General features: G+C 33.6%; 1 protein-coding gene across 6 annotated transcripts in view; it reads right to left on the minus strand.

Moving 5' to 3' along the window:
• LOC137233901 (cyclin G-like) overlaps window positions 1-27,056 on the minus strand; it is a 159,636-nt gene that overhangs the window by 17,088 nt on the left and 115,492 nt on the right. For 3 of the 6 annotated variants that reach the window (XM_067757458.1, XM_067757471.1, XM_067757465.1), the window contains exons 2-5: window positions 4,143-5,176; window positions 2,429-2,668; window positions 1,797-2,171; window positions 1,516-1,730 (exon numbers count right to left, since the gene is read on the minus strand). The exons of 1 other annotated variant lie outside the window; for it this stretch is intronic. In XM_067757458.1, coding sequence (XP_067613559.1) covers window positions 1,516-1,730; window positions 1,797-2,171; window positions 2,429-2,668; window positions 4,143-5,176 — 1,864 coding nt within the window. Of the gene's footprint in view, window positions 1-1,515; window positions 1,731-1,796; window positions 2,172-2,428; window positions 2,669-4,142; window positions 5,177-27,056 lie in introns of those variants that run through there. 2 more of the 6 variants (XM_067757491.1, XM_067757503.1) reach the window with 2 other exon arrangements.

Consider the following 27,056-nt stretch of genomic DNA (forward strand, 5'->3'; position numbering starts at 1 on the left):
AGCTTTGCTTAGCTCGGATAAGGATTTTATTTGGAATGTAACGAACGATAAATATATTTAATTATTTAATATGCAAAATTTGACTTCTGCAGCATTTGCAGCAAAAGATGTAAAAGGTTTTAGATAAATAAGCACATGTTTGGTTAGGCGCAATATTTAGGAATAATAACAAGAGCATAAGCTCTTAGTAGGAAAACAATTTGGGTTTCTTTCAAAAATGTATGTACATATGTGTATGTATATATGTATGGTGTTCGAAAGTAAAAGCGTCATCACTTTTCACAAACTAGACGACTAACAAAGAAAGCAAAAAAGTCAACAACTTGTTTTTAACACTAAATTTCAGAGTTTTTCATAATTTCTTCGAAAAACCCCGTTCTAGGAATTTTAGTTGAAAAAAAAAAACACCTAAAGTATATTGAATTTCTTTTAAGAAATGTATGGTAATCACAGCGTGGTGGAAAATTTCACATCCAATATTTTTTAACCTATCTTGGAGAAATAACGACTGGGAATTGGCCAAAATAATTTTTTTTCAGTGATCCATCCATAAGCAACAAGTGATTTGGTTTTTTTTTTTTTTCGATCCACAAAATGGTTGAACCTTTTGTTAAAATAGAACAGTTTTCAGCCCTATAACAAGCCTACTTTTTCTAAATTTAATCACAATATATCGGCGTTAAATGGGTTTGATGGTGAATGAGGACAAAACGAAGTACCTGCTGTCATCGAGCAAAGAGTCAGCGCATATCCGCCTTGGCAACCACGCTACTGTTGACAGCCATAATTTCGAAATAGTAAAAGACTTCGTTTATTTGGGAAACAGCATCAACACCAGCAACATCAGCTCTGAAATACAGCGAAGAATCACTCTTGCCAATAAATGCTACTTTGAACTAGGTAGGCAATTGAAAAGTATAGTTCTCTCTTGGCAAACGAAAATCATACTCTACAAGTCACTTATCGTACCCGTCCTGCTATATGGGGCAGAAGTGTGGACCATGACAACAGCAGATAAAGCGGCTCTGGGAGTTTTGGAGAGAAAAGTTCTTCGAAAGATGGCGAAGTACCGAAGAAGATTTAACGACGAGCTTTATGCACACATCAACATAGTCCAGCAAATTAAAACGCAGCGGCTGTGCTGGCTAGGCCATGTTATGCGTATGAAAGATGGCGCTCCGGCCAAGAAAGTGTTTCTATCGGAACCCGCCTATTGAAGCAGAGGTAGAGGGCGGCCCCCACTTCATTGGAAGGACCAGGTGGAAAACGATTTAAACTCCTTGGTGTGACCAATTGGCGCCGGTTGGCATAGAGAAGGAGCCACTGGCGCGCCTTTTTCGACGGCCATAACCGTTTAAACGGTTAAGCGCCAATTAAGTAAGTATATCGGCGTGTCATACAAACACTAACACTTTAAAATTTTTTTGCATAGGACATTTTTTCTAAAAAAAAATGTTAAATGTTAATTTTCGTACCGTACGTCGATATACATTTTTTGTTTGCATTCAAACTCACCTAGAACGGCATCCATCATCCATAATATTCACTTGACCCTCATCGATGGTGGGTAGATCGGTAGAAAAACGATTAGTTGGACGTAAAACTTTCATAGTACGACTCGATAATTTCCAAACTAAACGTTGCTTATACGGTTGCTTATTTTGACCATTGTAATGAGATAAAATGTCAGCAACAATGGTAAAGCCACAACTGAATACACGATCGGGAATCTAACGAAACAAAGAAACGTATTTAGTAACAATTCCATTGTCCTCCAATCTCACTAAATAACTTACCCGCAAATATTGTTGCAAAAAGAGTATATACTCGAACACGGGTTTCAATTCAGGTCGTTCACGTTTGTATGATGCCTTAATATGGAAATCCATATGTAGGCAAATCAATATTAATGCCAAAGTGGATGGTGTTACAACAGTTGTTTTTACATCACATAGCAAATTTTCCAAACGATTTTCTAAATCTTCCAATTTGATCATACGCAAAAAGAATTCATAGAATTCGTCGCACACCTCCTTGGCTAAATTGCGGAAGAGAGCATAGAAGACGCGCAAAATGTTAACGGCTGTGACTGGTTTGGTACCCATTTGGACACCCAATTTATTGGCAATAACACCAGCCATACGCTCCAAATCACCGGCTGTGCAACCGCACTGAAGGAAGAAAAAGAAAAAAGTTTAGCTTAGTAAAGTAAGTTAATTTGGGCTACAGTTTAATGTACGAATAGTTTTCATATATTATACAAAGTTGATATAACAAAATTTTCGAAAACGAATAAATATCGAAGAAATCTAATCAAATATAAAGAATTTATGTTTTCAATTCAATTCTATATTACTACACAAACTACTTATTCTTTCTATAATTCATATGAAACTCTCTTCGTGCTACTTAATTCGCTTTGACTTACCTGTGAAATAGTTACTAACTCCTCCGCAGGTATTGGTTTTAATCCCAACTGCTTGATAGCCAAATGAAATGAAGCAACACTCATGCAGGTCATATGCTTCGGCTTCACAGTCATACGATCCAGAAAGCGATCGACAAAGCTCATTGCTGAAAATAATACATCGGAGGGCAGCTCATACCACATTTTAAGGCAACGTAAAACATACGCGGAGCCATCACGTCCACCGGCTGTCACTTCACGCTGCAAGGAGTAAAAGGAAAAAAGGAAAAAAATTAGAAAATTGTGGGATAAGTTTTCCTAATCGATATACCCCTAAGTTTCTTTGGCTAGATCGATAATGCTTAGTAAGTATTTAGGTCATATAGATCGAGTTCTAAGCTGTTTTGGAAAAGTGAATAGAGTCAACCATCCTCCTTCTACAGGGAGGATCATTTGGGGTATTCTGGGAACATTTCGGCGTAATTTCTAGATTATTGGGATTATCGGAACTATGTAGGAATAATTTCGGGAGAGTCTCTATATAATTTCGGGAAATTTTCGAAATTGATTTAGTAATCTTTTCTAGCTTATTTCGAAGCTATATTTGGATCATATTGGATCGTGGATCGTTTCAGGACGATATACGAATATTTTAAAGGCTAGAGATAAATTCGGGACTTTCTTTATTCTGAGACTATTTTAGGATAATTTCTGAATCATTTTGGGTTATTTCGGAAACATTTCTTATTTTAGATTTATTTCTGGATAATTTCAGGCAGTACTGTTCATTTCAAAAGTATTTCGTAATTTTTTTAGGGCCGATTTAGGATATACATATTTTGAAACTACCTCGGGGTTACCGGAACTGTGTCGGAATAATTTCGGAACTGTCTCCGTACAATTTCCAAAGTGTTTTCAGAATCGTTTTAGCTTATTTAGGGATTTTTTGGGACTATCTCCGGATAATTTGAGTGCTTTTTGAGGATAACATCACGACTTTCTAACGATGAGTTAGGGACTATTTCACGATAATTTCGAAATGGCTACTTCGGAATCATTTCCGTAGTATTTGAAGGTTATTTGCAGAATTATTTCGGTATAATTGCACGACTGAGTCTGCTTCGTTTCGAATATATTTCAAAACCATTTGGATGATTCCGTAGCTAATTCGTGATCATTTTTGAATTTGTTCTGGGAAAATTTCGGAGCCGTTTTATTTTTTTGTTCGGGTTTATTTCAGCAATATTTCGGTGTCCTTTTGAGATTGTTATGAGAAACATTTCAGGACAAATTCAGGAATTTTCTCAGGAATAGCGAAACTGTTTTCAAAATAGTTTCTATGCTATTTCGGGATCTTTACGGTTTCATCTTTGGTTAATTTCGGTACTGTCGCAAGATTTTCGAGATAATTTCAGGACTATTTCGGGATTGTTTTTGAATTCAGTCTCAAGCCATCTGGGTAATGTTTTCAGAATCTCCGTATAATTGTTTTCCGAATCAATACGGTATAGTTCGGGACTAACTCCGAGTCATGTTGGCTTTAGTTTTAAACCTTTTGCAGTTTTACTTTGGGTTTGATTTCGTAGTTGAGAAAAAAGCATAACGGATTTGCCGTATTTTTGAAAAGTACTTTTTTTAAACATTCAAAGAGTATCGGAAAAAGGGTGTTTTAGAAAAAAAGTGATTATTTCAAACGACCAACCAAATACTTATTCTACCATCGCAATAAACTTACCTTGGATTCTCTCGGCAACAGCAATACAGTATGATATTTATCCTGCAATACATTATACTCATTCAACATGCGATACAATTCGTCCGACGATAAGCAAATCAACTCATCCTCTCTCGACTTGGTTTCAGTGGTGCTGCTGGCATCGGTATTTTTATTGTTGTTGTTAATGTTTTTGTTTTTATTCATCTTAGCGTTCATATTCAATGGTTGGTTCATCATGTTAGCAGGTGTTTGTTGTTGTTTTAATTGTTGTTGCTCTAGCTCATATTTTTGATAATCCAAGCCAGCAGCACCCGGTGTTCCATACCGGCCCTCGTCAGACATATTCCACTCATCCACATCTAAATCCTCATCCAAAGCATGCATTGCTGCATTAACGCTTTCATTCGCTTCAACTGCTGCTGCCGCTGACACTGTAGCCGTCAACGCTACCGCACCACCACCGCCATCAACATCACCATTCATCATGCCATGCGATGGTAATTCCGATTCGATAGCACAAGCTGACAACTCTTCGTAATGACATTGTTGTTGTTGTTGATGATATTGAGATGAATTATGCAAATGATATTCTGCTTCTTCTTCATCCTCTCGCAAGAGATTAATATTATTAATATTAATGTTATCCATATTATTGTTGTTGATGGAGCGGCGGTGATGATGAATATTAATGTTGGTGATATTGTTAGTGGCGGGCATCAATCCAGTTGTTGGCGAAACCGCCGACGACATCGATGACCGCTGCTGCATAAACTGCTGCTGCACGTCAAAACCGTTAACAAACTTGCCGTTGCTGCACTCACTAGCCAAAATCAAATTTTTGTTATTGTTGATGGCGTTGCAGTTGATGTTAGCGTTGTGATTTCCGACAAATTGGCAATACAACTGTTGTTGTTGCAATTGTTGTTGTTGGTATTGGTGGTATTGCTCTTCTTGTTGTAGAGTATTTGACAAATCACTATTATCAACGACGGCGTAATTGGCGGCAGCAGAGTAGCGTACAGGGACAGACATTGTGAGGGCTGGCCTAGTACCTAAAGTTTTTATGATAGAGATCGAAATTTTAAGTTAGAAACAAATTTCTTTTCCTTTTTTACGCTTTACTTTCTACTTTATGTAAAATTGCAAGACTCAATAGTTTTTTTTACGTATCCTTCGTTTTTTATTTTAACAGTTTTTTGGTAATAGGCCAATGAAAAAATTTGTTTGATTTTATTTTCAGCCAAATTAGGAGAATTTGTTATGATTTCTTTTTTTAATTTTTAAGCTTACGCTACCTTTTCTACGGCAGGTTTATTCAAAGATATCAGCGAGAAGCACCACAAAAGCGATTTCCCGTTTTTTATGAGTGGGTTCTCTCAATATGTAGCTTAAAAATGTACACTCCCAATTTTCTACAACAAAACAAGTTGTAAAAAACTAAAAAAATCTAAATTCTCCAGAATAAAATTAGGAAACTGAATTGTATAACAAAACCACGTTTAATCTGTCGCTCTTTTCTCTCTCTATACTATGCTTCCCCGGATTTCGAGCCTCAGTAGGAATGTGATGATTGTTAAGTTGTACAGTGATTATACACAATTCAGTTATTCTTATACACCGAAAATAAAATTTGAATTTTGCTTGCTGCTTGTGTCGTACACAGCGGTCACAATGATAGTGATAACTCTGAGAGCAGTACACCACTCTAACGTTCAAAGGACCTTCGTACAATTCCTTTTCCCCGAGATAAGAGGAAAATAGTCAATTTGCAAGCAACAAACAAATCAAAACCCTCAAATGGTTTTTAATAAAAAATATGTATGTCACTTTAAAATGGTAAAGCAAGACAAAAGCACAGTAATGGTTTTATTATGTAAGCTTCAGAGCTATTCACGATAATAAACACTTGTGCTTTGCAATATTTTTGTTTCTATTTAGTTTTCTTTTGCGTCTCAAACACAATGTGCTCGAATATTTATACAAATTCTATATGAAATTATAGATCAATTTGATAATTCCTCTCTCTCTTGTTTATGATTTTTACGCGTTTTCGTTTTTATGATCGATTTATGTATCTTTTAATTGTTTAAAAAACTTACAATCTGTAAAGGTGAAATGATATTAGGAAAATAATGTGATTAATATGCGAAAAATATTACAATACAGAGAATTATTTTAAAAAGCTGGAAACAAGTTTTATTTTATTTACATAAAAGTGATCTAAATAACATACAATTTAAGACAAAATTAGTTTCTTGTTTTAAATTTTTTTTATTATTTTAGTGATAGTTCTATTTATGTTCAAAAGTATTTTCATTTCAAGACTTTTATATATATGGAAATTAAAAAAAATTTTTTATTATATCGTTAGCTTAATGTGAAAATGTGCTAAGTCAACTTTTACGAATTTTACAAGAGACGAAAAAAAATGATTAACTTTTGAAATAACCTTCTTTTTTCAAAACTGTGAATGAGGATACCTTAATTACAATGCTGAGTGTAGAAGCTTTGAAAAAGATAAATAAAAATCATGTATGCCAACCTAGCAGCTATTTTATGACTTAGCACAATTTCCGCACTCATAACAAATTATTTCTCCTGACTTAGCACTTTTTACTCAATATGTTTTCCCATCACTCTTCACCTTTAATGATTGAAATAAAACACTAAAACTATATATTTCACAAAAACTACTATTTATTTCTCAAACTGTTTCTAATGGTTCTTATCTACAAACTAAATACTAAATTTCTTAATCGTTGTCAAGAGAATAAAGACTTGAGTGTAATTTTTAACTCCAAACTTTCTTTTTCTAGCACCATTGACTTCGTTGTTTCAAAATTTGTTGGAATGGTTGGGTTCAGTAGACGTAACACCAGTGACTTTAAGGACCCTATGACGTTGAAGGCACTTTATATATCTATGGCAAGAAGTCGTCTTGAATATTGCTCAATAATATGGAATCCTTTCTATGAATCTAACTCCTATAAAATTGAGAGAGTTCAAATTTTTTTTACAAAAATTGCTTTACGTATGCTTGACTGGCCAGACGGCCTCCCATCATATACCAGCAGGTGCAAATTGCTTGGTCTTCAGGCTTTGCATGACAGAAAAACTTGAATCTCACTCATGCTTGCCTATAATGTAATAAACTTTAGCACGAATTGTTCTTATTTATCTCATTTGTTCATTCCATATATTCCAATGCGTGATCTTCGGCATAATAGATTATTTACTTAACTACTATTTAATTAACTAATAAAACGAATTATGCTATGAATGAACTTATAACTAGGACTATACATCTAGTAAATCGATTCAGTAGTGTTCTTAATTTTAATAACAGTTTATATAAGTTTAAGCTTGAATTGTTTTCTATTTTTAACTAGTCTGTAAGAAAGCATGTAGTTATCGACATGTAAGAATTGAAGTAGATTATGGTCAACGCAAAGCATTTATCAAACACCAAAGGTATGTCTCAATTGGGTGAATCCAATTTCATGGGGTTGTGTAGGCAACCCTCTCAAGGGGTTCCCAACTCAATATATAGCTTCTCCAACAAAATTGCCAACCTCACCTACCTGTGGCGAATTCTGTTTCATTGACAGCCGAGGCTCTGGCGACCCCAAGTTCGTCATGGAACTAGGGGGTGGGGAGGACGGGATGGCCTAGAAGGTTTAATGTGGTCATATAAATCGTTCCAGAGATGGTGGGACTAGTACCTTAATAGTGCTTTGTTACCGGAACGTACCAGATCTATATGCGGCAAAGGACCATCAACATCGGCCCAAAGCCTTCGGGGAGTGTTTTTATCGTTAATACAACAACAACAACAACAACAAAGCATGTACTTTACACCGAATGAATTAAATAAGTAAATAAAATGCGCGCACAAAGAAATAACTAGTAATTCAGATTGATATTATTGACTGGTTGACTTAGCACATTTTTTTGAATATTTGACGACTTAGCACATTTACACATCATTGCAAACAGCACGTAAAAATTAAAAATTAAAATATTTGTTTTCTTGTGACCGATGTATTTTGAATTCAGTTTTAAAACTGCATTAAAATATAAAATAAAAAAAGTGACTTAGCACATTTTCACATTAAGCTAACGATATGTATTTCTCTATAAACAGTTCCGTTAGCCAAGGTCTCCTTTTTAATTTGATTTTTTTTAACTTTCTTGAGCTTTTTAATTTTGAAATTTTTATATTTATATTTTTTTAATTCTGGAAATTTTACGTTTTTTACAATATCTTATAAATTTTTTTTTCTATATAATGCATTTTAACTTTGTTTATAATGCATTTTAACTTTTTTTATCATAGTTGTTGCTGCTCCTACTCAACATAATGAAATTTTTATATTTTTCTATAATTTAAAATTTTTTATTTTTAAATTTATTATTTTTTCTTTTTTTTTTTTTTTATTAACATTTTTAGTAAATTTTTTATTTTCAATTAACGAGTTTCTTTTAATATTTAATTTTTTTTTTTAATTTCTACTACAGTCTGTCTTTTAAGCGTTCCTAATTATTATTTTGAAATAAACATTGTTAAAGAGACTTCTTTGTATTTTAATATTTTTTTATTATTTTTTTTCGTTTCTTTACTTGCTTTTTAGTTTTGTCTTTTGTTTATTTACTAATTCATTGATTTTTAGTTTTCGTAATTTGTTTTTTTTTTACTTTTTAATTAAAAATTAAATTTTTTGTATCAATTTGTTTAAAATTATGTTTTAATTAAATTGCTTTTATTTTCTTATAAATTTTAAATTTTTTTGTGTTTTATCACTTTTTTAATCTCTTTATCTAGTTATTTTTTTTTAGTTTTAAAGTACTAAAATTAAGTATATAAATTCTTTTGCTTCTAAGAAAGTAATTTTTTTATAAAATTTCTTCGTTTTGCAAAGTTTTTTTATACTTTTTTATTAGTTAATATTTGTTTTATTTTTATTGTTTTATTTTATTTTACTTATATAATTTTACATTTTTTTGTCTATCTTTATAGTTTTACATCTATTTAACTTTTATTTTATTTTATATTTTTTTTATTATATTTTATCAATTTTTTATTTTTTTATGTTGCAGATTTTTTTATATTATGATATTTTCAATTCATTTCGGATCAAAATTTTTTTTTTATGGTTAGTTTATTATTTATCGGTAATCGTTCCAATATACATTAATTGTGTCCCCTTATGTTTTTATATTTATGTAAATATTTTTTCATTTTTTTTTTTTGTAAGTATTTTTCTTTTTTAACTTTTTCGTTTCTTTTGTTTATTATTTTTTATTTTCTAAGATTATATTTTACTTTTTTCTAGTTTTTCGTATAGTTAATAAGAGCTTATTTTGGTTGGTAAATCACAATCACAACATAAGTCTTCCTTTTTTCTCTCACGCGTTTCGAGCCGTTGTGTCTGCGTCAGGGAGGCTATATAATAATTACAACAAGGAACTATAATTGGAATTTTTTTATATTTTATATTCTTAATATGAAAAAAATTAATTTTTTTTAACGTTTTTTTTATTTTCATAGTTTTTATTTTTTTTTCTATTTTTAAGTTTTTCAAAAAAAATTTTTTGTATATTTTGTTCCTATTATTTTATATCCAATTAATTCATTTCTTATTGTTTTTGGTTTTAGTTTTTTAATTTCATATTTTTTACTTTTTTAATAAATATTTTATTTGTTTTTAATTTGATACTTACATTTACATCATTTAAATAGTACAAAACTTGAAAATGTTTTTTGTAACTCATATTAATTTATGTGGACAAAATATGAATATGAATATAATTTTTTTATCGCCCTGTACGTCTGCTCCTATCATCATCTCACGTTCCTCACCATCATTACCCTCCTGGATTCTCTGCTTCTCCTTCTCCCTATCCGTCATCTCTACTATCCCTTACATTCTCTCTTTCTCTACATAACATCTTAACATCAATGTAAAAGGAAATGTATACGATTTTTTCGAAAAGATCAGTATCTGGTAAGTTTTCAGAAAGAAGTATTTTATAAACAATTGTTTTTGTTTTTATCGGCCTATTGATAAATCATTCAAGGTTCAAATCGAGCTCAAGGCCAGAACAATAATTTTTTTCTAATGATAATTATTGTTATTTTTTAATTTTTCTAAATTTGAAAAATTGTATTTTGTTTTTGGAATAGTAAGTAGAAAATTTTTCAGACAACCTGCCATAGCTGCGCAGATAGATCCATTTCGAAGGGTGCTTAAGTACGCTTTACGCATGCTGCGCTAACCATTTAGCTATACAGCAGTGGTTTGTTTGACTGGCAAATTTGCTACTTCTATTCCTTTTTATACCTTTCATGAAAATGAAATGGTATATTAATTTCGTCACGAAACCGAAAATTTTAAGTCCTTAAAGGAAAATAGATAGACCCACCATTAAGTATACCGAAATAATCAGGTTGAAGAGCTGAGTTGATTTAGCCATGTCCGTCTGTCCGTCTGTCCGTCTGTCTGTTTGTATGCAAACTAGTCCCTCAATTTTTGAGATATCTTGATAAAATTTGGTGAGCAGGTGTATTTGGGTGTCCGATTAGACATTTGTCGGAACCGACCGGATCGGACCACTATAGCATATATCCTCCATACAACCGATTTTTCAGAAAAAGAGGATTTTTGTAATATCTTACCCAATTTAACAGATTGAAGCTTCAAACTTCACCATATACTTTCGTATATTGCACATATTGTTGCCTGAAAAAATTTATGAGATCGGTCGTATATATAGTATATATCCCCCACAACCGATTGTTCAGATAAGGAACTTTTCGTAATTACTGCCCTATTTTAAGAGCTAGAGGCTTCAAATTTCAGCGAATGCTTACGTATATAGCATATATTATTGTCTGAAAAAATCATAAAGATCGGTGGTATATATAGTATATATATGGTGGTATATATAGTATATATATATAGTATATATATATATTTTTTCGCAAATTTTAGCCCCATTTTAACAGCTAGAAGCTTCAAATTTCACCGAATATTTACTTATATAGAATATATTGTTGTCTGAAAAAATCATAGAGATCGGTTGTATATATAGTATATATCTCATACAACCGATTGTTCAGATAAGAAACTTTTCGCAATTTCTACCCCATTTTAACAGCTATAAGCTTCAAATTTCACCGATTGGTTACGTATATAGCATATATTGTTGTCTGAAAAAGTCAGAGAGATCGGTTGTATATATAGTATATATCTCATACAACCGATTGTTCAGATAAGAAACTTTGCGCAATTTCTGCCCCGTTTTAACAGTTAGAAGCTTCAAATTTCACAAAATGCTTTCGTATATAGCATATATTGTTGTCTGAAAAAATCATAGAGATCGGTGGTATATATATTATATACTTCATATAAACTGTCATATTGACCCCTTTTTTACGGCTAGAAGCTTCAAGATTCATCAAATTTCATCAAATAGTTACGTTTACGTCATATATTTTTGAAATACGTGATTCGTAGCCATAGTTTTTACATGCAGACCACAAAAAACGTGAAGCTTTGCATCCTCACACAGATTACCTACCTATTTTTATACCTTTCATGAAAATGAAATGGTATATTAATTTCGTCACGAAACCGAAAATTGTAAGTCCTTAAAGGAAAATAGATAGACCCACCATTAAGTATACCGAAATAATCAGGTTGAAGAGCTGAGTTGATTTAGCCATGTCCGTCTGTCCGTCTGTCTGTTTGTATGCAAACTAGTCGCTCAATTTTTGAGATATCTTGATAAAATTTGTTGAGCAGGTGTATTTGGGTGTCCGATTAGACATTTGTCGGAACCGACCGGATCGGACCACTATAGCATATATCCTCCATACAACCGATTTTTCAGAAAAAGAGGATTTTTGTAATATCTTACCCAATTTAACAGATTGAAGCTTCAAACTTCACCATATACTTTCGTATATTGCACATATTGTTGCCTGAAAAAATTTATGAGATCGGTCGTATATATAGTATATATCCCCCACAACCGATTGTTCAGATAAGGAACTTTTCGTAATTACTGCCCTATTTTAAGAGCTAGAGGCTTCAAATTTCAGCGAATGCTTACGTATATAGCATATATTATTGTCTGAAAAAATCATAAAGATCGGTGGTATATATAGTATATATATGGTGGTATATATAGTATATATATATAGTATATATATATATATTTTCGCAAATTTTAGCCCCATTTTAACAGCTATAAGCTTCAAATTTCACCGAATATTTACTTATATAGCATATATTGTTGTCTGAAAAAATCATAGAGATCGGTTGTATATATAGTATATATCTCATACAACCGATTGTTCAGATAAGAAACTTTTCGCAATTTCTACCCCATTTTAACAGCTATAAGCTTCAAATTTCACCGATTGGTTACGTATATAGCATATATTGTTGTCTGAAAAAATCAGAGAGATCGGTTGTATATATAGTATATATCTCATACAACCGATTGTTCAGATAAGAAACTTTTCGCAATTTCTACCCCATTTTAACAGCTATAAGCTTCAAATTTCACCAACTGCTTACGTGTATAGCATATATTGATGTCTGAAAAAATCATTGAGATCGGTGGTATACATAGTATATATCTCATACAACCGATTGTTCAGATAAGAAACTTTGCGCAATTTCTGCCCCGTTTTAACAGTTAGAAGCTTCAAATTTCACAAAATGCTTTCGTATATAGCATATATTGTTGTCTGAAAAAATCATAGAGATCGGTGGTATATATATTATATACTTCATATAAACTGTCATATTGACCCCTTTTTTACGGCTAGAAGCTTCAAGATTCATCAAATTTCATCAAATAATTACGTTTACGTCATATATTTTTGAAATACGTGATTCGTAGCCATAGTTTTTACATGCAGACCACAAAAAACGTGAAGCTTTGCATCCTCACACAGATTACCTACCTATTTTTTATTTTATATTTATCTTAAAAATCGTTTAGATATGTTCAAATTTCACCAAATGCTTACGTGTATAGCATATATTGTTGTCTGGGAAAATCATAGATACCGGTGGTATATATAGTATATATCCCATACAACCGATTGTTCAGATAAGAAACTTTGCGCAATTTCTTCCCCATTTTAACAGTTATAAGCTTCAAATTTCGCCGATTGCTTACGTATATAGTATGTATTGTTGTGTCAAAAAATCATAGAGATCGGTGATATATATAATATATATATGATGGTATATATAGTATATATATATAGTATATAAATTTTTTTACGATTTCGGCCCCATTTTAACAGCTAGAAGCTTCAAATTTCACCAACTGCTTACGTGTATAGCATATATTGATGTCTGAAAAAATCATTGAGATCGGTGGTACACATACAACCGATTGTTCAGATAAGAAACTTTGCGCAATTTCTGCCCCGTTTTAACAGTTAGAAGCTTCAAATTTCACAAAATACTTATATTGTTGTCTGAAAAAATCATAGAGATCGGTCGAATATATATTATATACTTCATATAAACTGTCATTTTGACCCCTTTTTTACGGCTAGAATCTTCAAAATTCATCAAATTTCATCAAATAGTTACGTTTTAGTCATATATTTTTGAAATACGTGATTCGTAGTCATAGTTTTTACACGCAGACCACAAAAAACCTGAAACTTTGCATCCTCACACGAAGTACCTAACTGTTTTTTATTTTATATTTATCTTAAAAATCGTTAAAGTATGTAGATCTGTTCACTATATATTTCTTATCTTATACATCCGATTATTCGGAGATTACGAACAGGATAAGATTATTGTTCAGCCCCATTCATGAAAGGTATGAAGTCTTCGGCACAGCCGAAGACAGTCCCGTTCTTACTAGTTACCAACTATATTTATTCAGTGTTGCGCCATCTGGTGAAAATCACTGATAATGCTGGATTTTTGTTTATTGCCAATTACTTTGTTTGACATTGTTCTGACCTTGAGCTCGATTTGAACCTTGAATGAAGTATTTTATATTTATTTCAATACTTTTTCTTTTCTTTAGTATTAATAATTAAGATCTTGATGTAGATCTGAAAAGCTAGTTATTGCTTCTTTTCATGTGTCATAATGGCATTTCCTAACAAAAAAAAAACACATTTACAATGTTAGATAATTCATTTACTTATTGACCATGAAAATGTTATTAACCACAAAAGTTGTTTACAAATGATTATTTGATTATGAATATTTTGTTTTTGTTTTTATTTGCACGAGAAGCTTTTTACAGCTGAAATAGTGTGGGCACATAGGCTGGTAGTGACTGAATTTGAAGAAATTTTGTTTCTTTGTGATTGTCCGAATAGGTAATATTTAGACAAATATGTACATATGTTTTTCAATCAAAATATTGTTTAGTAACAAAATCGGATGTGTTCAAAAGTATATTTCATACATTTCGATTTTTTTTTTATAAATATAATTTGAACCGAAAAATCCAACTCAATATACTCAATTTTATTCATACAACAAAAACGTACATCTGCACCACCAAAAAGCACCATCTGTAAAGTAATCAGTTGGGGTCACCAAAAGTTCAAAAGTGTGGAAATCACTCGCCCAGGAAATCTCTGTCGATAATAAGCATGTAAATCAATTTTGTAGTAGCGCGTATTCCAGAGACCAAAGCTCACTGGAAAAGTATTTGAATTAAATACAAAACAAAAATATGAAAAGAAGTTCATTTGAAATTTGGAAATCCAGAAAGACATACATAAATAATCCAGAAATTTACGATTGCAATATTTATATTCAATATCTGATTATCCCACAAAGCAAATCATTCGAACTTACTGGGAGTACAACTTTTCTGAAGGAAACCCAACGTCCTTTCATCCTAAAAAATGTTACATTGATATATTTTGCAATCAATTTTTTTGTTGATTTTGAAACTTGATCCGAATTTGCAGGAAATAAAACTCGTCATAAAATCAATAAATTTTGAGTTGAGATAGGGTGTCTAAGAAAAATTGTTGAAGTCATTTGAAACAAATTCTAAGAAAGAGCGCTCCGCAATCAAATTCTGAAATAGGGCGTCCTTCACCCGAATTCATTTGAAACAAATTTAGAGAATGGGCGTTGTTTTATTAAGTTCTGAGTTAGATCTTTATTCAAATTCTAAGACAGGACGATTTAGAACTGACTGCACAGATAGGGTATTACTCGACTCATAAGTCGATATATATAAAAGAACAATTTCTATAATCCCTTGTCGAATTGGGCTTGAAAATACACTGCTCTCGAAGTTGCGCCATCTTTCTTCAGAGTACGGAGAATGACGCTACAGGAAGCACAACTCAGAAAGTGGTTTGTCTCCACACGAATTGTTCTCTACTGGGACATTGTGTGGTAATGTGGTCCATACGTTTTCTGTGTATTGCATTTGCGATATTTCCAATTCTTCAAACTTGTCCAGTTGTGTTTAAAAATAAAAATAAATGATAAATATGACGTCTAATGCGGCAGTTACCCACCAACGTGTGCCGTAAGTACGGTCGTTTGTCGTACGAAGCACGTTTGACCGAATTCTCAAGCCCGTAGGAATTAATGTGTGCGTCTGTGTACATGTACATAACATATTTGTGTGTGTATTGTTTACAACAAAGCACTGTTGCCATTGGCCAGTTTGCATGCATGCTTATGGAAACATCAACTTTTTCCAATTTAATTTTTGGTATTGTAAAAGGCCGGAATAAATATTAAATAAGTATAAATAGATTACATATTTATAATCTGCACTTTTGCATAATTATTTCGAATTATTTTCACAATTTTTCAAACTTTAATTAGGTGTTTTTGCATAAAAGTGCAAACGGTCAAAAATTAGCGCACAAAAGTTTACTAGGCAACTCTGTCTAGTGAGAGAGCGATCAGCTGACACGTTCTTACGGAAAAAAATCAAAATTGTTTTGATTTCTACGTTCCGGACTACGTACGTACGGGCGTTGAACGTCGGTGAGTTTTCGTTTACATTGTACACTCATAAGATAGGTCGTGTCAGCTGACACGTTTTTGGTACGTACGTTCGTGAGTAACTGCCGCATAAGACTTGCCATATCAAGAATCAAATTGTACACGTGCATTGAGAAAATTGCGTGATCAAGCAAGCAACATCTGGCGTAGACAGTCCATTTCATATTTACATACTTATGTACTATATGATTATATCCGAGCAAAAATCGGGAGTGTTTAATGTAAGCTTCTAAAGAGTGCGCTGTCAAGTGTCTAATAGCAAAAAGGGATATCCCAGTGTAAACTTCGAGGGTTTTTCGTGGAAAATTTAACTTCTGGACTTGGGATAGTTTGTTTTGAAGATGTAAAAGTGATGCAACGGTTTTGTCCTAGGACAACGCAAAAGTAATCACAACATATTTTTTATATGAATTATTATACTCAGTTGAGCAGAGCTCACAGAGTATATTAAGTTTGATTGGATAACGGTTGGTTGTACATATATAAAGGAATCGAGATAGATATAGACTTCCATATATCAAAATAATCAGGATCGAAAAAAAATTTGATTGAACCATGTCCGTCCGTCCGTCCGTCCGTCCGTTAACACGATAACTTGAGTAAATTTTGAGGTATCTTGATGAAATTTGGTATGTAGGTTCCTGAGCACTCATCTCAGATCGCTATTTAAAATGAACGATATCGGACTATAACCACGCCCACTTTTTCGATATCGAAAATTTCGAAAAACCGAAAAAGTGCGATAATTCATTACAAAAGACCGATAAAGCGACGAAACTTGGTAGATGAGTTGAACTTATGACGCAGAATAGAAAATTAGTAAAATTTTGGACAATGGGCGTGGCACCGCCCACTTTTAAAAGAAGGTAATTTAAAATTTCTGCAAGGTGTAATTTGGCAGTCGTTGAAGATATCATGATGAAATTTGTCAGGAACGTTACTACTATTACTATATGTACGCTTAATAAAAATTAGCAAAATCGGGGAAGGACCACGCCCACTTTAAAAAAAAATTTTTTTTTAAAGTAAAATTTTTACAAAAAATTTAATATCTTTACAGTATATATGTAAATTCTGTCAACATTCAACTCCAGTAATGATATGGTGCAACAAAATACAAAAATAAAAGAAAATTTCAAAATGGGCGTGGCTCCGCCCTTTTTCATTTAATTTGTCTAGGATACTTTTAACGCCATAAGTCGAACAAAAATTAACCGATCCTTTTGAAATTTGGTAGGGGAGTAGATTTTACGACGTTAACTGTTTTCTGTGAAAATAGGCGAAATCGGTTGATGCCACGCCCAGTTTTTATACACAGTCGTCCGTCCGTCCGTCCGTCTGCCCGTTAACACGATAACTTGAGTAAATTTTGAGGTATCTTCATGAAATTTGGTATATATGTTCCTGGGCGCTCATCTCAGATCGCTATTTAAAATGAACGATATCGGACAATAACCACGCCCAATTTTTCGATATCGAAAATTTCGAAAAATCAAAAAAGTGCGATAATTCATTACCAAATACGCATTAAGCGATGAAACTTGGTAGGTGAGTTGAGCTTATGACGCAAAATAGAAAACTAGTAAAATTTTGGCCATTGGGCGTGGCACCGCCCACTTTTAAATGAAGGTAATTTAGAAGTTTTGCAAGCTGTAATCTGGCAGTCGTTAAAGATATCATGATGGAATTTGGCAGGAACATTACCCTTATTACTTTATGTCTGCTCAATAAAAATTAGCAAAATCGGAGAACGACCACGCCCACTTTTTAAAAAAAAATTTTTTTAAATTAAAATTTTAAAAGAAGAGTTAATATCTTTACAGCATATAAGTAAATTATGCCAACATTCAACTCCAGTAATGATGTGGTGCAACAAATTACAAAAATAAAAGAAAATTTCAAAATGGGCGTGGCTCCGCCCTTTTTCATTTAATTTGTCTAGGATGCTTTTAATGCCATAAGTCGAACAAAAATTAACCAATCCTTGTGAAATTTGGTAGAGGCTTGGCTCCTAGGACGATAACTGTTTTCTGTGAAAAAGGGCGAAATCGGTCGAAGCCACGCCCAGTTTTTATACACAGTCCACCGTCTGTCCTTCCGCTCGGCCGTTAACACAATAACTTGAGCAAAAATCGATATATCTTTACTAAACTTAGCACACTTACTTATCTGAACTCACTTTATCTCGATATAAAAAATGGCCGAAATCCGACCATAACCACGCCCACTTTATCGATATCGAAAATTACGAAAAATAAAAAAATGCCATAATTCTATACCAAATACGAAAAAAGGGATGAAACATTGTAACTGGATTGGTTTATTGACGCAAAATATAACTTTGGAAAAAACTTTGTAAAATGGGTGTGACACCTACCATATTAAGTAGAAGAAAATGAAAAAGTTCTACAAGGCGAAATCAACAGCCCTTGGAATCTTGGCAGGAATACTGTTAGTGGTATTCCATATATAAATAAATTAGCAGTACCCGACAGATGATTTTCTGGATCACCTGGTCCACATTTTGGTCGATATTCCGAGAACGCCTTCACATATACATCTAAGGGCCACTCGCTTTTAAACCCCTCATTAATACCTTTAATTGGATATCCATATCGTACAAACACATTCTAGAGTCACCCCTGGCCCACCCTAATGGCGATATCTCGAATAGGCGTCCACCTATAGACCTAATGCCCACTCCCTATTAAAATGCTCAGTATCACCTTTCGTTTGATACCCATATCGTACAAACATTCTAGAGTCACCCCTGGCCCACCCTAATAGCGATATCTCGAAAAGGCGTCCACCTATAGACCTAATGCCCACTCCCTATTAAAATGCTCAGTAACACCTTTCGTTTGATACCCATATCGTACAAACATTCTAGAGTCACCCCTGGCCCACCCTAATGGCGGTATCTCGAAAAGGCGTCCACCTATAGACCTAATGTCCACTCCCTCTTAAAATGCTCAGAAACACCTTTCGTTTGATACCCATATCGTACAAACATTCTAGAGTCACCCCTGGCCCACCCTAATGGCGATATCTCGAAAAGGCGTCCACCTATAGACCTAATGTCCACTCCCTCTTAAAATGCTCAGTAACACCTTTCGTTTCATACCCATATCGTACAAACATTCTAGAGTCACCCCTGGCCCACCCTAATGGCGATATCTCGAAAAGGCGTCCACCTATAGACCTAATGCCCACTCCCTCTTAAAATGCTCAGTAACACCTTTCGTTTGATACCCATATCGTACAAACATTCTAGAGTCACCCCTGGCCCACCCTAATGGCGATTTCTCGAAAAGGCGTCCACCTATAGACCTAATGCCCACTCCCTCTTAAAATGCTCAGTAACACCTTTCGTTTGATACCCATATCGTACAAACACATTCTAGAGTCACCCCTGCCCACCCTAATGACGATATCTCGAAAAGGCGTCCACCTATAGACCTCATGCCCACTCCCTCTTAAAATGCTCAGTAACACCTTTCGTTTGATATGGCGATATCTCGAAACGACGTCGACCTATGGAACTAAGGATCACCCCTTTTCAAAATACTAATTAACAGCTTTCATTCGATACCCATATCGTACAAACATATTCTAGAGTCACCCCTGGTCCACCTTTATGGCGATTTCTCGAAAAGGCGTTCACCTATAGAACTAAAGCCCATTCCCTTTTAAAATAATCATTACCACCTTTCATTTGATACCCATATCGTACAAACACATTCTAGAGTCACCCCTAGTCCACCTTAATGGCGATATCTCGAAAAGGCGTCCACCGATAGACCTAAGGCCCACTCCCTCTTAAAATGCTCAGTAACACCTTTCATTTGATACCCATATCGTACAAACAAATTCTAGAGTCAGCCCTGGTCCACCTTTATGGCGATATCCCTAAATGGCGTCCATCAATAGAACTATGGCCTACTCTCTCTTAAAATACTCTTTAATACCTTCCATTTGATACACATGTCATACAACCACATTCCAGGGTTACCCTAGGTCCATTTTCCTACATGGTGATTTCCCTTATTTTGTCTCCATAGCTCTCAACTGAGTATGTAATGTTCGGTTACACCCGAACTTAGCCTTCCTTACTTGTTTTTAATTATGAGAGGGTCAACCTCACGGAAACCTCTTTACATACATGTACGGAGTTCTAGTGATTTTCACAGGGTATATGTCCGAATACATACGTAAATGCAGCTCATTCAATATATCACATTGAGTGGAAGAAAATACAGCTAAACGTAAAATATAGTAAATAAAATGTAAACTGTGCAAATACTATTTAAAAGAAAACACTTTAAATATACATTGGAATGTAAATGAAGTCACTTACAGCAGCGAACAGAAAAAAAGCAGTGGAAATTTTTATAAAATTTCGTCAATTAAATTTACTTTTATAGTTATAGGTCTCTTAAAACTTGCACTGATTTTTAAAAATTGTTTTCCTAAGGGTGTTTGTTTGACTAAAATTATCAGGCCTACAAAACTACATATCCAAAACGTTCAGAGAATCCTAAATAAAAAGTTCAAAACTTTCTCGAATTTTCGATTTTTTTTTCCAAAAAGTTTTATGGATGGTTTGTATAGTTTTAGTTAGAAACTTTTTTCTGAATATAAACATTGGCACTGTCATTTTTCTGTTCACAGCTGTAGGTGCACAATTACGCATTGAATTGCTCGTTTTATAAGTCTGTGACATATTTCCTCCTCTAGTCTAAGTGTAAACATATTTATTTAAACAATAATAATTGCCCAGAGTTGACTAAGTGGACTTTGTACGATTTTTGTTTTGTAATAAAAAGTATATCGCTGCTAATATCGTGCTGTGACCGAAAAAGTACCCTAAAGGGCATTGTGAATAAGACAAGTGTGATATCTTCAGCATAGACGTCCAAATAACTGTATGGACTGTATGCGTAACCATATTTAACATCCTGTCCAAACGGTAAAAAGTAGCCATCCTGAACGCCTGCTCAGGCATTTGATGGATAAGATTGTTGTGTACACAATGCTAAAGAGTTTAGAGAGAATGTACATACTTCGACCGACAGTAGCTTAATTTGTACAGTTATCTCTTGTGCCTCAAGAGCAACCAAGAGTAGAATTCTTTAAATACTCCAACAACAGGAACAGCTACTGGTTTCTTTACATTTTATACCTTCCTCAGGGGAAACAAATTGTCAGACATTGGAGTAACTCCAACGCTGTATAGAAGACGAAGATCCATAATATTAAACCTTGAAATCTGTTGAAATTTTTTATTGAAGATTTTCAAATAATAAGAGGAAAAAAATCTTCATATTTTGTTGTTATTTATGAACGGTCGACAGCAAAACTTGGATTTATATTAATGCTGAATACAAGGGAAACTAACAAACGTATCCGCAAATGTGCGGTAAACGAAAAAGGGCAGTAAAAAGGACACATCATTTTTTTTTTTTTGTCTCCACAATGACGATACTTCGATCCTTACAATCAAACGGGGACTCATGGTTCTTCCGCATTAAGAGGAAGACATATCAGATAATTCAAAGGTGGACACATTATGTTATTCGTTAAAGGGGGATGCGGATATATATCAACTAATAAGCAGCTGAGTGCCACCTTTTGAAGGAATGGAATTGTATCGCAAATTCTTGGACCATTTTGCGGCCACTTCGTGACTATTTCGGGATCACTACAAACACACTTTGGGATTATTTTAAGGATCATTTCGAAACAATAATCGATGCAATTTTGGAGATGTTTTAGGGTGACTTAAAGATTATTTTCGGAATGTTTTGGGGACTATTTTAGGACAGTTATTCTTCTTGTGTTTTTTTTTGCGATATTCGAGAAAATTTCGGGACCAATTTGGAGCAATTTTCGTTCACTTCAGGATTGTTTAAGGTATCATATCGGACTACTGCTGGATTATTTCGAAACTATTTTGAATTCATTTCAGGACAGTTACAGAATCATTTTAGGATCATTTCGGGATTATTTTCGGAATTATTTTGAATTTCAGAAAGACTTCCTCATAATTTTGAACTAAAAATCCAAAAATATTTTAAAGTTTTACGCATATACATGCCTTAGTTTTCCACCTTGTTGTGGAATCATTCAGCCTCCGAAAACTATATTACAAAAATGCACTTAATATAATAAAGCTGACGGCAAAGTGGAAGCGAGAAGAGTTGCCATAATATAGATAATAATAGATAGAAAAACCTGCAAAATACTTCTTATGGAAAGTTCTAGAAGTTGTAAGAGTGCTAGAAACTTCTCAAGCTTATAAAATATATGAAAATAAAAATCGCTTCTCGCCTGGCATAGCTTCTAGCGAGCACTCTGACGCTAGCCTTAAAACCTGATGAAGTACTTTCTACTTTTAAATTAATGTGGCTTAATAATATGCGACGGTAAGCGAAAAGTGCAAATGCAACTGCTCTTAAAACAATTTCCAAAGATATGAGTTTTTAATCACAAAATTAATAATTTGAGTTGAAGGTTAGAGAGATAATAAAAAAATAGAAAAAAATTATAAATTTAATATAAAAATTAATATTAACAAACGAAAATAAATAAAACAAATAAATGCAGAAGCTTAAGTAATAAAAAGTTTAAATTGTTAAATATTTTAACATGCACACAGAGAAAATAATAAATTAGACCAGAAACAAAAAACAAAAGATAGGAAAACGGTTAAGATATAAAAAGAAAGAAACAAAAATCAAAGAAAGATAAGAACTACCAAAAGACTTATTAAGCACTAATTATATAAACATCAGAAAAATAATCCAAAAATAATATAAAGCAAATAAAAAAAAAAACATGAGAACAAAAACAAAAAAAATTCACATCCAAAGAAAAAAAAAATAAAGCGAGCAAAAAAACAAAGGTACGTAAATTAAAAAAGAAATAAAAATAAAGTGAGAAAAAAAAACAAAGATAAGTAAAGTAAAATAGAAAAGAAAAAACAAGTAAGGAAGGTTAAGTTCGGGTGTATCCGAACATTACATACTCAGTTGAGTGCTATGGTGACAACATAAGGTAAAATAACCATGTAGGAAAATGAACCGATGGAAACCCTGGAATGTGTTCGTATGACAGGTGTATCAAATGAAAGGAATTAAAGAGTATTTTATGAGGGAGTGGGCCATAGTTCTATAGGTGGACGCCATTTAGGCATATCGCCATAAAGGTGGATCAGGGTTGACTCTAGAATTTTTTTGTACGATATGGGTATCAAATGAAAGGTGTTAATGAGTATTTTAAAAAAAGTAATCCTTAGTTCCATAGGTGGACGCCGTTTCGAGGTATCTCCATAAAGGTGGACCAGGGGTGACCCTAGAATTTGTTTGTACGATATGGGTATCAAACGAAAGGTGTTAATGAGTACTTTAAAAGGGAGTGGGCCTAAGTTCTATAGGCGGACGCCGTTTCGAAATATCGTCATAAAGGTGGACCAGGGGTGACTCTAGAATGTGTTTGTGCGATATGGGTATCAAATTAAAGGTATTAATGAGGGTTTTAAAAGGGAGTGGTGGTAGTTCTATAGGTGGTCGCTTTTTCGAGATATCGCCATAAAGGTGGACCAGGGTGACTCTAGAATGCGTTTGTACAATATGTGTATCCAACGAAAGGTGTTAATGACTATTTTAAAAGGGAGTGGGCCTTAGTTCTATAGGTGGACGCCGTTTCGAAATATCGCCATAAAGGTGGACCAGGGGTGACTCTAGAATGTGTTTGTGCGATATGGGTATCAAATTAAAGGTATTAATGAGGGTTTTAAAAGGGAGTGGTGGTAGTTGTATAGGTGGTTGCCTTTTCGAGATATCGCATTAAGGTTTACCAAGGGTGACTCTAGAATACGTTTGTACAATATGGGTATCAAACGAAAGGTGCTAATGAGGTGACTAGACTTTGTTTGTACGATATGGGTTTCAAATAAAAGGTGTTAATGAGTATTTTTAAAGGGAGTGGGCCTTCGTTCTATAGGTGGTCGCCTTTTCGAGATATCGCCATAAAGGTGGACCAGGGGTGACTCTAGAATATGTGTGTACGATATGGGTATCAAATGAAAGGTGTTAATGAGAGTTTTAAAAGGGAGTGGTGGTAGTTGTATATGTGAAGGCGTTTTCCAGATATCGACCAAAATGTGGACCAGGGTGACCCATAACATCCTCTGTTGGATACCGCTAATTTATTTATATATGTAATATCTGCAAAGATTTCAAGGGTTCTTTATTTCGCCCTGCAGAACTTTTTCATTTTCTTCTACTTAATATGGTAAGTGTCACAACCATTTTACAAAGTTTTTTCCAAAGTTATATTTCGCGTCAATAAACCAATCCAATTACTATGTTTCATCCCTTTTTTCGTATTTGGTATAGAATTATGGCATTTTTTTCATTTTTCGTAATTTTCGATATCGAAAAAGTGGGCGTGGTCATAGTCGGATTTCGTTCATTTTTTATACCAAGATAAAGTGCGTTCAGATAAGTACGTGAACTAAGTTCAGTAAAGATATGTCGATTTTTGCTCTAGTTATCGTGTTAACGGCCATGCGGAAGGACAGACGGACAACCGTGTATAAAAACTGGGCGTGGCTTCAACCGATTTCGCCCATTTTCACAGAAAACAGTTAGCGTCATAAAATCTATGCCCCTACCAATTTCAAAAGGATTGGTAAATTTTTGTTCGACTTATGGCATTAAAAGTATCCTAGACAAATTAAATGAAAAAGGGCGGAACCACGCCCATTTTTAAATTTTCTTTTATTTTTGTATTTTGTTGCACCATATCATTACTGGAGTTGAATGTTGACATAATTTACTTATATAGTGTAAAGATATTAAATTTTTTGTTAAAATTTTACTTTAAAAAATATTTTTTTAAAGTGGGCGTGGTCCTACTCCGATTTCGCTAATTTTTATTAAGCGTACATATAGTAATAGGAGTAACGTTCCTGCCAAATTTCATCATGATATCTTCAACGACTGCCAAATTACAGCTTGCAAAAATTTTAAATTACCTTCTTTTAAAAGTGGGCGGTGCTACCCCCATTGTCCAAAATTTTACTAATTTTCAACTCTGCGTCATAAGCTGAACTCACCTACCGAATTTCATCGCTTTATCTGTCTTTGGTAATGAATTATTGCACTTTTTCGGTTTTTCGAAATTTTCGATATCGAAAAAGTGGGCGTGGTTATAGTCCGATATCGTTCATTTTAAATAGTGATCTGAGATGAGTGCTCAGGAACCTACATACCTAATTTCATCAAGATACCTCAAAATTTACTCAAGTTATCGTGTTCACGGACGGACGGACGGACATGGCTCAATCAAATTTTTTTTCGATCCTGATGATTTTGATATATGGAAGTCTATATCTATCTCGATTCCTTTATACCTGTACAACCAACCGTTATGCAATCAAACTTAATATACTCTGTGAGCTCTGCTCAACTGAGTATAAAAAGAAACCCAAAACAGGCCAACCAAAACAAGTATTTTGTATGATTTTCAAATTACCAGCGCATAAAAATAAATATGAAACAAACAAGGTTGACTGACTGTTAATTCCGACAAACATAGATAAAAGTGCAACAACAAGCACTTAGAGTACAGTGACTTTGAACACAAAGGTTAAGCGTTCGCTTCAAGCAGCGCACTCCATTTAAAGGCGATTTTATTTTCGATAATCACAACACTTAATTAATTTGTATGTTTGCAATTTGCTTTAAGTCAAACATTGCTTAAGCGTTTAATTACAGTTATATTTATTTTTATTTTTGTAAAGCAAAACAGGTGTGTTTTTGGTGGAAGATAAGAAAAATTCGACACCAATCAATAACTGTTTGGTTTCAGCATTCACGAATAAAGGTTTTCATGTTGACATGTATAAAGAAACGGTTGGCAGTCAAAATTATTATTGTTGTGTTAACTTCCAGCTAGAAAATAATCGGGGACAATTTATCCCTGTCTAGTTACATATGCTCAATGATAGAAAACTCTGTCTGTAATCGCAAGTTTATGGGCAATAACAAATTCGGTATGGGTGCGTCATGGGGCCTGTCTAGTTTTCTCTAAGTTAAACCATATTCTGGATGGATTTAGAATTCATTCTACATGCCTAAAAGAGCCTTTATTATTCTAGATGCACCTTGGGAAGAAAATTCTATCCAGGCGCAGTAGTGAACCCATATAATTTTTTCTAGATTATACTATGTATATAAACTTCTGGGCGTACGTCTCACTTGATGCATGCAGACCGCATCTCGAACGAACTTTTGTAAACAATTTGAATAATAATGAGGAAAAACACATATTTTCAAATAAAACCACTTCAACTTTGGCTTATAGGGAAAAAGCAAAAATCTTGAGCGTTTTCTTATAATCCGCGCTTAACGTCAAAATGTATTGAGTTTATGCTCAGATAAGGCATTTTTGAAACAATTTCTGAGATAGGGCGTTTTTCAACCGCATTCTGACACAGCGTTTTTCAAACAAATTTTGAACTTGGGTGGGTTTCTGAAGTTTTCTTAAATAGGGCGTTTTTGAAACGGCAGCAATCGGTATGTTCCATGGACCGAAAATGCAAACTGCCTGAATAGAAAATTCTATCTCATAAAGGAAGCAATATACATTATTTCTTAAGGAAAATTGTAAGAATTTGGCAGTGTCAGCAAATCGCCAAGCTTGTGAAATCACAGCCTTTCTGTTTGAGATTATTATGAGACTGAAATCTGAGCTCAAATGCAGAACTGGGTTTTAACAAACTTGATATTCAAAACAATTTCCATTTGTTTCTTTCATTGGTTCTACGCTTGAAATGCAGTTGAGAAGAAAAACAAAGAAGAGGTTTCAGAGAATTTTAATTCATAAA

The sequence above is a fragment of the Eurosta solidaginis genome, chromosome 1 (genome assembly GCF_040869045.1).
Source record: "Eurosta solidaginis isolate ZX-2024a chromosome 1, ASM4086904v1, whole genome shotgun sequence".
In the NCBI taxonomy this organism is placed as follows: Eukaryota; Metazoa; Arthropoda; class Insecta; order Diptera; family Tephritidae; genus Eurosta; species Eurosta solidaginis.